Genomic DNA, 18,036 nt, shown 5'->3' with positions numbered 1-18,036 from the left:
TTGTTAAAAAGTTTTTCCTCGTGAAACTTTTTTATTTGTAATCTTTAACTTTCTAAAATATTCATTAGTTTCCTTGTAGTTTGACGTTTTTTTTGTGATATAAAGTTCAAAAAATCGTATGGTAAAATAACTGAGAATTTTGAAAAATAGATTTTATTTTCAATCTCACGAAAAACTGGAAGATATTTTTTTTTCAATTTATATTTTTTTAGAAAGCTCAATTGATTACCTACAACTACTTCTCAGACATATTTTTTGTAGAAGCTATAGATGTCTAGTTATAATTGTTTGAAAATAATGTTCCTAAAAACACATACGCCCTTTTCAAAAATTAGTCTTGAGTGAAAAAATTTCTAGACCAGTGAAAAATGTTTTATTTGCAAACCTCCACACCCAAACCTCCGTTTACGAACACTTTTTATACGTTAACTCTTTTTAAGTAACTCTTTTCGCGAACCAAATCCCAAATAACTTAAACTTTTTTTACGAACCTACTTCGTAAAAAGAGGTTTTGGCATACCTCGAAAGCTATTCCCGACTCCATGGAAACTACTACAATATGGGTATTTTTTGAACGGGTTTAAAGAGTAGATTCCGGAAAATGATGTTTGAGGTATTTTGGAAATCCAAGATAACGACTTCCGGTTTATTGATATTCCTTGAAAACCCTTGCAATATGGGTATTTTCGGGTTAATGAGTAGATGTCGGAAAATGATGTTTGAGGTGGTTCTTCAATCCAAGATGGCGACTTCCGGTTTATCGATATTCCTTGAAAACTTTAACATTATGGGTATTTTTGGAAAGTATTTTATAAACAGATGCCGCAAAACTATGTTTGGTGTCGTCTCGAATTTAAATATAACATCCTCCGGTTTCTCGATATGCCTTATAAACCCTTAAAACAAAGAAACTTCCGTAACATATTGAATACCAATAAACAATGTTTGAGCTCGTTTCAAAATTCAATGAGGTGACTTCCAGTATAGTGTTTTAAAGGAATACTAAGTTAAAGGAAAATGGCAAAAACTTTTGAAATATACTAATAAACTGGAAATCACAGTTTGGCATTTTAAAACCACCTCAAATATCATTTTCCGAAGACTACTTTCAATCTCTTTCCGAAAGTACTCATATTGTAAGGGGTTTCAAGGAATATAAACAAACCGGAAGTCGCCATCTTGGATTTAAGAACCACCTCAAACATTATTCGCTGATATCTACTCATCAATCCTGTTCCGAAAATACCCATTATGTAAGGGTTTTCAAGGAATGTCAAGAAACCGGAAGTCGCCATATTGAATTTCAAAACTACCTCAAACATCGTTTTCCGACATCTACTTATCAATTCCTTTCCGAAGATACCCATATTGTTAGAGGTTTTAAGCAATCTCAATAATCTGGAAGCCGCCATCGTGGATTTTGAAACGAGCCCAAACATCATTTTCTTGCACTCACTCCTCACATCCGTTTCGAAAATAACATCATATGGCGGTTTCCACATTAATTACACAAAACTTTTTTTACGAAGTAAATTCCAAATAACGTAAATTTTTTTTACGAACCATATCCCAAATAACGTAAACTTTTTTTACGAATTACCTCTTTTTACGAACCCCTGTTTAGTTGGTAAATGGAGGTTTCGGTGTACCGATCACACATGTAAAGTCTCATGCATACTAAAGGGGTGCCATTCAGGCATATTGACTCTGAGGAAATATTTTACACGGACTTTCAAATCACAATAGTTCGGGTCCCGGCTCATTGCTCCATTCCAGGGAATGAAAGAGCCGATATTTTAGCCAAACGTGGTGCTATTGAGGGTGAAATTTATGAGAGACCGATTGCTTTTAACGAATTCTATAGCGCGCCTCGCCAAAGAACACTTGCCAGCTGGCAAGCTTCTTGAGATAGATATGATCTGGGTCGGTGGATGCACTCAATTATTTCTAAAATATCTACAAAGGCATAGTTCAGGAGGCTGGATGTGAGTAGGGACTTCATTCGCGTGATGTTCAGACTCATCACTACACGTTAAATGTACACCTTCTTCGAATTGGACTTTCCGAGACTGATCATTGTGCTTGTGGCGAAGGTTATCGCGATATTGATCATGTCGTTTGGACATGCGTGGAGTATCGTGATGTCAGATATCAACTAATAAACTTTTTGCCTACCCAAGGTAGACCATCCAATGTCCCAGTTCGGGACATTCTTCCTTGTCGTGATCTTTCCTACATGAAACTTCTTTATCATTTCATAAGGACAATTGAAGTTTCAATTTAATAATTGACACTTTTGAGTTTTAGTTATTACTCCTACTGCGTCCATTAGTTCATCCAACAGCAAAATTTTAATAAAAATAATGTGGTGAAACAAACTCGAATTAGGATATGAAATCAACAACAAAATGTTGAAATTTTTAACTTATTTTGTAATTTTTAGCAGTTGATCGTTTGGTTCAAAAATTAAGAGGAATATGTTTTATTAAACTCAAATCGTTGTGACTATATCAGTATTATATTAGGATAAGAATTCTATGTAAATGTGATGCTATGGCAAAGAAAAACTTTTGTAAATTACGATTTATTAATTTTAGTTGGTTTGACGTAAAACCGCCATAACTAAGTTCTGTTTTTGCAATGACTGAGCGGAAACATATATTATTGAAAAAGCCAAATGAATGAAAAACTAACAGAAAAGATGATTTATTGGAAAAAGATACGCTCAGAGACAGGACTCGAACCTGCGTTCTAATGCATTCCGTGCATACGCGCTATCATTTCGCCACTCTGAATCTTGTTTTAGTCACTCTAAAACGCCAGTCAGAAATAGTAGAACGTACATCGAACATGGTCTACATCCTGGCCGTCACCCGACCGTTACCTTATATACAAACATCTTCTCTGTCCATTAAACACTAGTCTTCTCGCTTCATACCTATTTCTCCGATCAAGCATTGAGTAGGAGAGTGTATTCGCCAGCGACTGGTACCAGCGACTGGCACCATTAAAGAAGGTGACAAGCGTGACTAAAACAAGATTCATAGTGGCGAAATGGTAGCGCGTATGCACGGAATGCATAAGAACGTAGGTTCGAGTCCTGTCTCTGAGCGTTTCTTTTTCCAATAAATCATCTTTTCTGTTAGTTATGTAAATTGCCTTAGGAAATAAACGCATTTATGGAAGAAAGGGATGCCAACATTCAGCCGATTCCGCATAGAGTTGCTCTATAGTAGCTTTATAACAAGTTCTTCTCCCATTTTGAGTGAAATAACTAATCCACATATTTTCGTTTCTTATTCTTCATCCTTAAACCTGAGAATGACAATTTAATTTAGATAAGCACGGTTGATGTTAATTAATTTCAGTTCCTCATTGCGGAATAATTTGTACATGCTTTTGTGGCTTCAAGCTAAACAAAAAATTTAATTCCAGGTTTCCACCAAATTTGGTTATCTCAATCTAAGCGTCCCAAGATGAATAACAAAAGAAAATTAATGCTGTATTTCTTGTTTTCCTCCTTCCAGGTAAGTTGTGCGTCGATCAACTGTCCGGCAACAACAATCTCACTCCTGTTGAGAATTAGTACTGGGACGGTCTTTTCAGCCTTCCGGCACAAAGGAATGATGATACGCAACAACAAAAATCGATGCCCTACTTTTCCATCTGTCATGGGCAATGATGCAACGGAACTGTATGTGTAAAATTGGCCAAGTGTACACATCATTGTGCCGTCGTCATCACCATTAAGTACGTATCGTTCTTAGCACAGCCAATATTATTCAGTCCTCCTGCACATTCAATCAATCACATCAAGTTGAATAACTGCACGTGACGAATGAGAATTCGATTCAAGAGAATATGAAAAGAACTGCGATGGTTGGGGGTCTTGTGCTTTGTCAGTCAATGCTTTTCTTCTTCGAAAATATCTGCTTTCAGCTTAGCTTATTTAGTTACTCAATAGCTAGAATTTCATGGAACCCAAGAAAAATTTCGTAGCCAGCCGCCACCAACAATTGAGCATCAACCACCGTTTTCAGCAACTTATGAACGACGGTTGCGGTGGGGTCAGCTCGAACATTCGCTGACACAGCGACGACAAAAAGCAAGCCGACACAAAACAACTCGGTGTATGTACAATTTATTTGTTTTTCACATTCTCCACCCTTTCATAGTGGTTGAGCAGGGAAATTTTCAATCCTGTTGTTGTAAGCCTGTAAAGCATTCAATTTCATTCGCTGTTCATGCGTACGATTGTTTCCGGATGTGCGTTTCGGGTCACCGCGAGCTTTTCCCGTTTCAGTTTTTAACAGGTTTGTTACAGCCGGACAATACTATCTCTCACAAACTTGACTAATTCCAGGACATACCGGTGCAGGGGAACAGCGAAAGAGAGGAAAGTAAGTATTTGCCTCTTACACGGAGGTTTTGTTTCCACGCGGAAAACAGCACTGCGATGGTGTCGACAATAAAGTGATTTTCGATCCAAGCGGATTTGGTTCCATTTAATGGGAGCAGAGTTTCAATAAAATGCAATCGACTAACATGGCAGAGCGGGCGGTTGCAGAATTGAACATAAAAACCGGGTGCCGGTTTGTCTCTTCCGCGGTGGTGAACACACCGAAAATTCGACTTCGTGCGGTAATTGTGGCGCGTGTGTAGGTTGTGTAAGCCATTAGCGGTTCATTTGATGTTCGATTTGGAAATTGTCGAAAAATGGATGGCAAAATTTCGGAAAAAAAACTCCCACTGGCTTGAGGCTTTGGCGGATTGCAAATTTATTTCCAACAGAAACAGTTTATTTCAATTGGGATAGTGTTTTTCTGAGTTGAACCAAATTTCGTACCAATCAATTTATGAATTGTGGAGTTAATGAAATGCTTTTTTTGCTGGAGTTAATGAAATGCAACCTCATCCTCATATTCCTGAAATTTAATTCAAAACTTCAAGCACCTGTTAATATTTCCAAAACATTCAATAACTAGAAATTCAAGGTTTCAATAACTTTTTACCTGGAAGCTCACAATCTCTCATTTTTTTTGTCATATGCAATAAAAAAAAACCCATCTAGCCAGAGTATTTACTGACACCGTTACCTACAATATCATTTTTCGAGGAAACACAACTTTTCCTTCATAACCCATGAACCCATGTCAATTCCCAGGATTCGAACGTTGGGGGCCACCCCACCGGAACTTACAGTTTTTGACACAAAACAAATAACAATTTTTCTTTCTGAATCATTACAAGATTCTGTCATTTCTCCCCATTTGTCTCCACTGATGGAAACACTGTAGGAACTCATCTGACTGCTACACCCCGTAGGAGCACCAGCCACATCCTAGCCCTACACCATCAACGTGTTATTTTTTCGCTCGGCCGAACACATTTTCTGACGGCAACTTATTCATTGCGATGGGAGGGACGAACTTTTCATCCGGTATCTTCTGTTCCGAAGGAACGCTCACCTGCTGAGTTGGGACATCTCATTTGTAAAATGTGTTGGTCTGTGTTCCTGTGTGTGTGAGTATTTGTGTGCGGAGTAAAAGTAAGACGGGACATAACCAGCTATATGAGTGCATATACATTTCAATGAAATGAAGCAATTATGGCATATGACACACAGGAAGAGACACCTCACAGTGACCCGTCCTCGAATGAAAGCCGAAAGGAATGTAGAATGGTAAAATTATTACTTTCTATGCACAGTTGGTCTCTGCGATAAATTATATTATACGAATTACGATAGAAAATTAATATGTAAATAAATATTATAGAAACGAAATGAATCTTTAGATATTATTAACATAAAAAGGTTTATGCGGAAAATCATATTTTAACGAAAAACAATTTCAATTGCATTCGTGAAAACACCTGAAATGGGGTTAAAGCATTTTTAACAAATCCCACTGATTTGGATAAAATTAACTTCCGAAATAGTAAAAGAGGAACATATATGAATACGCGATTTTTTCAACGGGACATTTTTTTTTTTTTAATTTTTTTTTCAGGCCTATTTGCGTACAAGCTTTACGTGGCCGATTGAGCCGATTTTTTAAATATTTTTTGTTTAGTTGAATCTCGTTGTCACCCTTTTTCTAGAGGGAGAGGAGCTTCCATTTCCCTCCTGCGAGGATTGAGGGGCACTTCGTTCGTGATTCGTCTCGTCATCCATTGCCGCATCGATGGCATTGTTGTCGATTTCCGTCTTCTCTTCGTTGCTAGTTGCTGTAGATGCAACTTGTTGTATATTGGTTGCAATTGCTGGTTGATTGGAGGGTAAGTTGTTAACTGCAGCCGGTGTACTTTGTTCTATAGAGGATACTGATGGTTTCGTTGAAGGGAATGCTTCATTGTTTTTGGCGGCTGTCACAGGTGAACTGGGGTTGCTTGGGGTTGGTGTGAAGGAAGCACCGTTGTCCTTTGGTATAGTTGTCTCCTTGTCCGGTTTATCCCATGGCTTACCGTAGTAAACAGCTTTTTGGCAATATTGACATGAGGCCATCTGATTGTCATAGGTAACAAGTGATTTGCACGGGATTCTTGTATTCTGATCGAATGTCACATAAAAAGGTATAGGCCTCTTCAAGCGCATGCGTAACAAACGTACGCCATTTAGAATACCGGGGAAAGAATTCTTCCACTTTTCTTTTACGATAGAGAGAATCTCTCCGTATTGGGGCATAGTTTTGCGAATATAAGAATCGGTGACGCTTGAGTGAAGATCATGCACACGCACTTCTATAGCACTATCATCCATATATACTGGAATGTTGTACTTAATGTTCTCGTGCTCCACATAGTGCACATTGTCATTGTCTTTTGCGAATTGAATTGCATCCAACTCTTTATAAAACTGGATGTAAACAACATTATTATTATTGCATTGAAGTAAACGCACAGATGCATTTGCTCCTTAAGCAAACCTTCAAGTTCTCGTATCGAAGGTCGAATTTTGCACTGTCTGAAGTCAACAATAATTGTATTCTTTCGTGTCGGCGGTAGCTTTTGTTCGTTTGGTTCACTCATATCGAGGTTGTTCTATTGTTCACTACAAAATACTGTACTTGGTTTCTTCTGTCCGAACGTAAGCGGTTTTGTTTTATCGACTGACTTGGATGAGATGTATAACCGAACTGAACAGGACATTTTGTTTTGACAAAACTGGTGAACATCACTACAACTCTAAAGTCTTCAACTGTATTCTCCAAATCTTACTGTGCAACAATAATCGAAAAAAAGGTTATTTAGTTGAGCCAACCTTAGTTTGTCGGAGCTAAGATTTTCTAGATATTTCTCCCTCTCTCCAACAGATATAAACCATCTCATCATGTGTATCATTAGATTAGAAACATGGCATAAGTTGGCGATAAAAATTGTTACATGCTTCCTAATAATTTAAACAAAGATTAATATTGAAATTGTGTGTGACACCTATATGATTTAAAACTAGAAGTTCTTAGAAAGAATGATACGAGAAAGATTGTTTGCCTTAGAGAAAGGCAATTCACAATCACTGTGAAAACCGATTCGGAAGCCAAGGTCCAGAAGACCGAGTGACATATATCGACTCAGTTAGTTGAGATCGTGAAAGGGTTATGCACTAACTTTTCTCCCAGATGCTACATCGATTTTCACCTATTTACATTCAATTTAATGGTGTTAAGACCTAAGCGAAATATATTTAAATCAATATAACTGTGTAATGATACCTTTTTACCTTTTTTTATATATATAAAAAATAGGTATAGAATTCGCTCAAACTTTCGAAAATTTTTCCGAGGCCCGGAGGGCCGAATGACATATACCAATCGATTCAGCTCGACAAACTGAGCAAATGTCCGTGTGTGTGTGTGTGTGTGTGTCTGTATGTGTGTTGTCAACTAAGAGGTCGAGATCTCAGAGATGGCGATTTTGATCAAACTAGTCGCAAATGAAAGGTCTCCCCGTCACCCAAAACGCTATTGAATGGTTTTGAAATCGGATGTTTACTTTTTGAGTTAGACAAAGTTTTATGTAAAAATTTTCAGTTTTTTTACAGTATCTGTCACAATTGACCTTGAAAACAGAATATGTTAGACTTAGATTCCGCACGCTAATACCTATCCAACAAGCCATAGATTGTTAAAATCCGTCCATTTTTAACGGAGATATCGAAATTTTTCTGTAAGCGACTTTTCCCCCTATTCCAGCAGTAGGAGTTTTGAGCGCTGTATGACAAAGAAATGCTTGGGAGCAACGGAAAACACGATTTTTTATACTGTTACATACAATTGTTTCTAAGTACCAAAAGGATTGTGTACAGCATCCTTTTTCATGACATTTAGCCTCGGACCGATTTTGGCACGGCTCGTTTTTGGCAACATAGTCGTTCGAATATGATATATATAAACCAGATGATGGCAGAATTTTTTTAAATTATTTTGTTTTAAACTACTTACAGCAATAAATGCTGGAACAACATAACATCCATATACCATTCGAATCAGTTCGTCGAGATCAGCAAATGCGTGTGTGACAAATAATTTCACTTAATTTTCTCGGAAAATTTCTTTTCTACAAATTCAGATTCATACGAAAAGTCGTATGCTCCCAAAAAAAGTTCCTGCATTATGTTTGGTTCCGACCTCTGGTTCTGGAACTACAGGATGATATGTGAAACGAAATCGAAATTGTGTAACTCATTTTTCTCGTAGATGGCTAAACCGATCTAAGATTCAAATGAAATCTAAGAATCATCTAAGATTCAAATGGTTCAAGGTTCTAGAAAACATCTTGCTTTTCAGTCAGATCCAACTTCCGGTTTCAGGGATAGTATAAAAATGTCTACTTCACATAAATTAATAAGGTTTATCGGGTTAGCAGATTTGGATAGTCGATAAAAAAATTAACTTTTTTCAGTTTTAGTGGTATTCAGTTGTCGATCAGAATGCACCTAAAAATTTAATTCGTGCTATGATCTCTCAAAGATGTCTTAACTGATTTGCAAATATTTCGAAACAAATGTAAACTGTACAGCTACTCAGGTGAATTTATCTGACTTCGGCCATACCGCTTTTAGAATTCCGGTTCCAGTATAAAATCGTTTCTCAAAGCTCAATCGTTTTCTCAAAAAAAGCCTAATCAAATTTCAGAAACAAAAATTCTAATTAATACAAACTTATATACACAAATTAATGAATTTTATCCAATTATGACTTCCGGTTCTCGAATTACATGATGATGAATTTTTGAAATTCAAACCGATATAGAAGATGACAATCCCGAAAAGCTTCAAAGTTGGACTCAAAACTGTTGTAATTTATTCGTCATAGGCCATACGAATCGGTTTGGGTTATGCTGGTTCCTGAATACCGGCTCTGGAAGTACCTTAAATTACCGTAAACTCTAGAGTGGAACTTACATATCATGGCATGTTTAATCGATTATCACACTTCTAGATTCAAATTCGATCCGATTTGCAGTTTCGACATTACAGAGTAATGAGTGATTAAAATCTCAAATTGTCGCTTAAAACGACGGTCATTAAAATAATGTCATGAAAACTTAAACACCGAAGAATATTCATGCAAAAAACACATGCGGATTGATAAAAATAGGTATCATCTCACTGCTAGGTGGATTAAACACGTTTTTATTATCATTTTACGTGAATGTGAAAAGTTCCTTTTTGGAGTTTTTCATCACTATTTTCAGTTTCTCTAGAACCGGAGACCAGGACGGGTATAGCCGTTTATTTACCTTAAGTCTTCCCGGATCGGTGTTTCAGATTATATGGTAATGGTCTAACAAGACAGATATCGTATCTTTGAATCCTGACCTTGAAGTACTATTAGTATCCGTAAGATCGTAGCACCGGCCTTGCAATAGTCCTGTACAATTAAGAGTCAGCTGAGAAGTCTACAGTTGATACAAAAAGTCATGTTCCGCATCGAAATGTAGTACGCTGACTGTTTGCTTTATTTGACCTTAAGTTTGTGAAAGGTTGCTCAGTTATATTTGGGGAATCAAGTTCCATTTAGGAATGTCCGAGCACTATTTCCAATAGTTCCGGAACCAGGAATAGGACTGAAATTGGTTCCATCAACAAGACCTCTGATTCGAAACAGTTTTGTGCTCAGTTTCGAATACTCTTAACGTGCTTTGCAAAGTTACTAAATGTGAGAGTTTGAAATTTCAATCCTATAACTCCAGAACCGGGAATTGGTTTCAGATAGAACTGCACAATATCCTGTGGAATCATAAGACCTTCAATTTAAATCTGTGTATATATTCATACAATATAAAAATAGAAAAAAAAACTTTGGGACTTTTGAGATTTCCGAAATCTAAAATTACAGCAAGAATCGAAAAAAGGAGGATGTGAATTCTAATGACTTGCTAATCATTTCTGGTATTGCTCTGTACACTGAGGTTTTTGTCTACGCGGCTTTTTTAAAACGGATTTCCGAAGTTACGCGTTTTTTCACGTGAATTTTCAAAGTTATCCGTTTTTTTGTTTTGTCTTGCAAATGCATGAAACGTTGAGATCTGGTGTATTATGAAAAAGAATATTTTTGAAAAAAATCGAAAATTTTCCAAGTGTCTGAAAGTAGATTTAATAAAAATTTTAGGATAAAACCAGATCTTGACGTTTTATGCATTTGCAAGACAAGACAAAAACAAAACGGAAGACTTTGAAAATTCGCGTGAAAAAACGCGTAACTTCGGAAATCCGCTTAAAAAAAAGCCGCGTAGACAAAAACCTCAGTGTACAGAGGAAAAGAAGTACATATACAAAAATGATTGGCAAGTCATCAGAGTTCACATCCTCCGATTTAGTTGAAACTATGCACACGTTTCCAGTACGACGAAACATTTATTTTGCAAGGATGCTAATAAAATTGAACTCAAGACTGATTTTTTTAATTTTTTGTGCAAAACGTAAATCGGAAACAGAAAACTGTACAAAATGGTGTCCAAGAATAACTTGCAGAAATTAATAGTGAATTCTTACAAAAATGTAAACTGTAATATAAATAAAATTTTTTCGGAAATTGGGAAACAAACCGATAAACATAAATTTAACAGAAAACTTCTTTTTAATATTTTTGCCTTTCTCATATAGAAAGGTTATGCAATCACTGTGAAAACCGACTTTTGAACCGAGTCCCGTAGGGCTTTGTGTCATATACCATTCGACTGTGTTCATCGAGTACGCAAAATGTCTGTACGTGTGTATGTGTACGTGTGTATGTATTTATGTAACTTTTTCTGCACTCACTTGTCTCCGGGAGGGCTGAACTCAGTTCCTGATTTTTATTTGATCCCCACTTCCGAGTCCGGAGTTACAGGGTGATATGGGCAAAAAATTAAAATAAGTGCACTTACTTTTCTCAGAGACGACTGAACCGATTTTTACAAACTTAGATTAAAACGAAAAGTATAATTATCCCATACAAAGTTCCTGAATTTCATTTCGATACGACTTCCGGTTCCAGAATTACAGGATGATTAGTGTAAAAACTCCTATTTCAATACTACCTCAATTTTCTCAGAGATGGCGTGGTCGATTTGAGCAATTTTTTTCAACATCAAATGAAAGATCTCATGGTCCCATATAAAACATCCAAATTTCATCCGGATCCTACTTCCGATTCCGGATTCCTAGGGTATAGTGTGTTGAAAATTTGATACCGTCACTTAAAGCGGCGATACGAAAAACGCAAACAAAAAATGATCAACTGGTCTATTATAAACAGTAGCCATTATCAGTAAGCAAATAAAACAAACCGATTCTGGTTTTCCTGGTTCCCGGTTTCTGATCCCGGAAGCACCGGAAATAGTAGTCATATATCCCAAAATGGATCTCACTCCCTTTTCTAGCAGCGATGGATTGACCGATTTTCACAAACTTAAGTTCAAATGAAAGGTCTTGTGGCCTCATATTGAATTCCTGAATTTCATTTGGATCCGACATCTAGTTGCGGAATTACGAAGAGAAGATTGTTAAGATATAAGTCACTACAAGCGATGAGTAGAACTCGTAAAATAATTTCGAAATTTGCCTCAAAACTATTCCAATCGATAGTTATTGTAAGAAGACAGATAAACAAAAAATAATTTCGGCTATCCTGGTACCCGGTTTTCGATTAACGACCGAAGATTGGATCCCAGTCATTTTTCTCGAACCGACTACGATTATACCCGTTCTCGGATTCCTGTACCTGCAATAGTGGAACTCACTTCGTTTACTAAGAGCTGGTCTTATAAATTTGAGAACTGATTCATTCTGTAGGTTATACTAGTTGATGGACAAACTTTTTTTTTCAAGAATCAAAGAAAATTATTTTGCGAAAATCCACTCATTCATATATGAGGATATGAGAGATATGAGAAAGGCAGCATTACAGCACTAGGTGGATTAAAACAGTTTTTTTTGAGTATTTTTTTTTTCAAACTAAACTTAAAACTCGCATTCTGATGCAAATATGGTTAATGCCATTTCGCCGAAAGTCGTATCTCCGGAGAGGTCATTTCACCGATGGGGTAATTTCGCCGAACCGGTAATTTCGTTTATATCACAGAATGAATTAGAAAACTGCAAATTCTGGTTATTAATCAAAATATCTATTTGTTTTTTTGTCTCCTGGATAATTGATGTGTGCGGATAGCACACGAGCAAAACTATGTGGCGAAGCCGCATTCGATATTTTTTTCATTTGTACTCAGTTATCGGGAAATACCGCATTGACTGGTAGATACTCTAATAAAGTCAACAAGTTTTCTTGAGAATTCCGTTCTGATAATATAGATCTGAAGATAATAAAATAAAAATAAAAAAATCATTCAATTCTTCCTGGATTATTTAAAAAATAGGGTTGTAGTTCAAGAAAACGGGAGTAAACATTATCATTTTTCATTTGTCTTTATTTCAAATCAATGCCAATCACAATATGAAGACTGTTGAAAAATTCATCAAAACAACCCTTTCGTCGAAATGGCATTCGGCGAAATGATATTCCACGAAATAACCCTTTCGGCGAAATGGCTTTTAGCGAAACGGCTTTTGATGAAATGGCTCTGATCGCTAAATGACTTTTTTTTGCTCGGCGGGTCCCACCAAGGACCCCCTTGGTGCCCCCACTACCCCTCTGTAAAAGCGGCCTTGGTATGAGTTGAAAAATGATGAAGTTACTACTAAAAAAATTTACCATCATTTGCAAAACTGAAAGTTTTTCATAAAAAAATAGTCATTCAGACACTAGAATATATTTCCACAGATTAAGAGGAATGAATTGGCCCATAACAAACCTGTCTTCTAGAAGCGGCCGTTCTCGGAATATCTAGACATGAAGATCAAAGAATCCGATTTTTCGTTGATTTACGCCGAATAAACAAGTCAAACGGTGCAAGTAAAAAAACTCTAGTTTTTTGACATCCATGTCTAAACGTCTCGAGAACGGCTTCTTATAAGAGAAAGATAGTTGTAATCAAATTAATTCCTTTTAATCTGTAATATTAAATTCTAGTGATTAAATGATTATTTTTTTTATCAAAAACATGAAGTTTGGAGATGTTTGTAAATTGTTTTAGTTGTATCTTCGTCATTTTTCAATTCACACGAACGAAATTTGAACAAAAATGTGGGTTTTAAGTCAAGATTAAAATAGAATTATTCAAAAAATATTAAAGGGACATTTAGGGGTTAGCCAAATTTTGTGCTAGGGCACATAACCGTTTTTATTATTTTTACGTTTCGTCTTTGACTCATCATCGTTTGGCACATCAGAAAAGACATTGCACTTCGTTGCAAAACAAAAAGTGTTCTGTAAGTAGCTTTACGTCTGCTTAACGGTTCAAATTGAACTGCCGAGTTTAGCACTAAGCAGTTCAATTTGAACTGCTCTGCACTGATGAGCCTTTTTTAAATTTTCGTTTCTCGATTTGTTTAAAATTTTCGATTCTCGATTTGTTTTCTAATTCTTGAAAAGTGTGCAACTGTTTTGCTACAGTGTATATTTTTCGTTGTATCCAATCGATATCCTACAACTTCTTCATGGACACCTTTTTCGTAAAATTAACAGTCTCCAAATTACGATTTGAAGAAAGCGCATGAAAAAATACATACACCCTTTTTGAAAATCAGTCTTGAGTTGAATCGGTTTCTCCATTCGTGCAAAACAAATGGTTTGCCTCACTAAGAACGTATGCCAAGTTTCGATCAAACTCAAAATAGTCGATTCTGGTTTTACCACTTTTTCGGCTGTTAGTTTCTGGAATTGCTCTGCACTCAAGTTCTATTGTATGCGGATTTTAAACGAGGTTTTAATGCGAATTTTCAAGGGTATGCAGTTTTATTTAAGCGAAATTTCAAAGTTATGCGATTGTCTTGTTACGTCTCAGAAATGTACGAAACGTTGAGATCTAGTTTTATCTAAAAGAAAAAGAAATTTTTAGACAGTCTCTTTGATTAAGATAATGCAATATCTCTACGTTTCATAAATTTCTAAAACATTAGACATCAATAAAAAAATACGATTTCGGAAATCTCTAATTTATTCTATGTCTCAAAGCCGATATTTTAATTTTGTTTTTAGATAACACCAGATTTCTATGTTTCGTGAATTTTTCAGTCATCTGACAGCAATAAATGCAATTTTTCGCTTTTTTTGCCTAGTAATGTTGGAATCGAATAAAATCCAGGAGTTTTTCATAGGAATATGAAATCTTTCATTTGCTTTGAAGCTTGTGAAAACTGATTTTGCAGGTTTGAATGAAATGGGTATATATATTTCATTTAGTTTCGTGGTACTCAGTATTCTGTTATTCTGAACCAGAGTTTTCGTTGAAATTCAACAACAGACTAACGGATCGTAAATTTTTTTATAGAGAGCTAAAGTAGTGAAACTCTGCTTAGCATACTTTGAGGAAAATAAGTGCACTTTATTTCCGTTCATACTACCTTGTTATTTCGAAACCAGGGTTTGGATCCGGATAAAGTTCAGTAGCAGCCTATGGGACCATAAATCTATTTATTTGAATCAAAGTTTGAGAAAATCGGTTCAACCATCTCTGAGAAAATTGAGCGCGTTCAAATATCTTCGAAAAGTGCACACACGTACACATATACACACACACAGGCATTCTCCGATCTCGTCGAACTGAGTCGAATGGTATATAACACTATGGGTCTCCTAGGCTTCGTTCGAAAGTCGGTTTTGCCTGCAATTCTAATACCTTTCAATAGAGAAAGGCAAAAACTACTACATCGAACTCATTATTTGTCTTAACCAATATCCACAAACTTAATTTCAAATTCAAATGCAAAATTTCTGAAAATAGTTCGCATCTGACTTACAGTTCCAGAATTACCGGGTAATTCACTGAATATTTCATACCATCATTGGAAGTGACGGTAAAAACCTATTCTTAATCAACCTAGTGGTGTCATCATGTCTCCCTCTTACCATTTAATCAGTCTCATCGAAACATTTGCAAAATTCTACCCTCGGCCATTAGTATTGTGAGCCTATGAAATAATTTCATAGTTACTTTCAAATGAGTCCAAGTTTTCCGAAATCGATTCATTTACTCCGAGTGATTTTGGTGCATTAAAAAATACTGGGATTTGTCGGGTACGTCACATATAAGATTACATCTCTCGAACCGGAAATGATCGCCATAACCCTTCCAAAGTTGATCAACATCGTTAGCTTTCAAGCCGAAGTTTATCGAAATTTGTTGAGTCATCTTTCAGAAAATTCAGCCGAAGGAAAATGTGCGGTTGGTCGGTTACGTCACTTATACTATTATATCTCCGAAAACAGAAGTGACAAACACTTGATTTTCGAACTTGATCCACAATACAATAGTAGCTTTCAAATGTGAACAGATTTTTTGGAATCGGCTCAGCCATCACTGAGAAAATTAGGCGATTAAAAAAAACAATGCGTTTTGTCGGTTACGTCACTTCTACCATTATATCTCCTGAACTGGAACAATTCTTGTTAGAATGAGCTCAATTATCTTAGAGAAAATTGAGCGGTGAAAAACAACGCGTTTTGTAGGTTACGTCGCTTATGCCACTATATCTTCGGAAGTGACAGCCATTTGAGCTTTGAGCTAGATCCATAACTCAATAGAAGCTTTCAAACGAGTCTAGACTTATTTAAATTAGCTCAATTATCAATGAGAAATGGATGTGGTAATAATGCTATCAATTTTTTCTCTTTCTATCGTTCCTAATTTTCTACAAGTAACATCACTAAAACCACAATAACTAGCTGACTGGTGACATCGGAAGAATGTCACTATAGAATACTAGATAAATTTTAAGTTAGTTACGCCATCTGTCTTTAAGACCGGGGACTCATTAAGCGACGTGTTATATAAAAGTATTAGTAATATGAGAAAGTCATCAATACAGCACTAGATGCATTATAACAAATTTTACAAAACTCCTTCCACAGTATGCTGAATCGAACAGAGAAATATACAAAAATTAGTCTAAAATTTTTAAATATTTTCTTAATATAATAATTTAGGAGGTCTGAATTAGTTCGAAAAATGAAGTGCTATAATCATATGCGATTTATTTTGTTCCTTTTTTTTTATTTCGTTTACTTACTGTCTGGTTATACTCACAATTCTAACCGAAAAGTTTCTCAGGTTCGTATTATCTGAAAAGAAATATAGCAAAAAGTCGAACCATAAACTTTCGAGACTAGGAAACAATCAAACTTTAAAGTAACCAACATCCAGCCGGTAGCAAGTCGAAAGGAGCTTGAAAAGACAACCGGAACCGGTCGGTGTGCATCGATCCTATCCAACTCGAAATTACCCAACCATGGGGCGGATCGTTAATTTATATGATTTATGATAACGAGTGTGAAGAAAAATTTCCTCCCGACGCGGGTCGACACTCCGATTCTTTGTTGAATCCGGCGCGCCGGGAAAGGGATCGGGGAGTCCTGCAGATATGGTTTACGGTTGAGGTGGCTGAGAAGATTCTTGACTTTTTCATCAACTTCAACCCGCTGCTCTGTATGCAAGCGGCGTGTAAGCAGTTTTCTTTATGGAGCAAGGAGAATTATGTACCGCACCTACATTTTGTTTCCCCAGACTCGAGGGCTTGGCCCCCCTGAAGACGGTGGGCGGTGCCAGTGCCGCTAGCGTCGGTGGTCGACGATGGTGGCACTGCGCTATGTTCTTGAGAAGCTGTGCTGCTTCACTCGCAAGACAACCCCATCCGGTCATAAACGAGATCATTATGCAAAATGATAATCATTTGAAAGCAGTTTTCACGTTGTTATAGGACTTTTATAAGTTTTTTTTTCATTTCTGCTGCGCATCACTGCCGGAACGAGAAAGGTTTTGTGTAACCCCTTCCGGAGTGTCCAACGGCAATCGCCGGCTGGGTGGGGGTTGAAAAGAAAACGGCAATGAAATGAACTCCGGGTAAGATTAAGTATCTATTTGATGTAGGAATTAAACCATAAGGAGCCGGATTTTTATTGCTCTCGAGGTGCCAAGAAACGAATGGAAAGGTATAACGGAAGTAAACTTTTAATGCCCAGAATGGACGTGAACTGAGATAATTTGGCTAATGTTATACATCAAAAGAAATTTTACGAATATTTCCGACCAACATTTACTACGTGAAAAGGTGCTAAGAACTATTCTGAATATCTTTGGATGCTTTTATGCTCAGGTTAGTGGATTCTAGAACAGAGTGGTAAAACTCTGATGCCCAGATGCCCAATGGAAAGTAACGCACAAGAGAGTGAAATTCAGTACATTTTTTTTCATATAAATTTTCTAAGATAACGATATCAAATGTCCTCTGTGAAGAGTGATCATCGTAGGGTACACACTTAAAAAACCCTGTGATTTACATCCCTGTGATTTTACATCATAAATTGAGCGTCGCAGCTCACGCAAATTCACGTGGAAGAACATTTAATATTGTGTCTAAAGCTCCGTACATGAAATCATTGAAATAACAAAAAAGAATATTGAGAGCAACCGCCGCGACTTGAACCGAGAATCATTGGA

General features: G+C 36.5%; 2 protein-coding genes across 2 annotated transcripts in view; one reads left to right on the top strand and one right to left on the bottom strand.

Annotated features, from left to right (window-relative positions):
* The window catches only part of LOC131433904 (putative uncharacterized protein DDB_G0271606), a gene marked incomplete at its 3' end in the record, with an annotated part of 76,037 nt that extends 58,787 nt beyond the window's left edge, over window positions 1-17,250 (bottom strand). The window contains exon 1 of the mRNA XM_058600511.1: window positions 17,089-17,250. Coding sequence (XP_058456494.1) covers window positions 17,089-17,250 — 162 coding nt within the window. The remainder of the gene's footprint in view (window positions 1-17,088) is intronic.
* The window catches only part of LOC131439588 (protein O-mannosyl-transferase TMTC1-like), a 667,156-nt gene that overhangs the window by 244,349 nt on the left and 404,771 nt on the right, over window positions 1-18,036 (top strand). The gene's annotated exons all lie outside the window — the stretch shown is intronic.

Source organism: Malaya genurostris, chromosome 3, assembly GCF_030247185.1.
Source record: "Malaya genurostris strain Urasoe2022 chromosome 3, Malgen_1.1, whole genome shotgun sequence".
In the NCBI taxonomy this organism is placed as follows: domain Eukaryota; kingdom Metazoa; phylum Arthropoda; class Insecta; order Diptera; family Culicidae; genus Malaya; species Malaya genurostris.
Note: the sequence above shows the minus strand (reverse complement) of the source record. Positions and strands in the feature narration are given on the sequence as shown.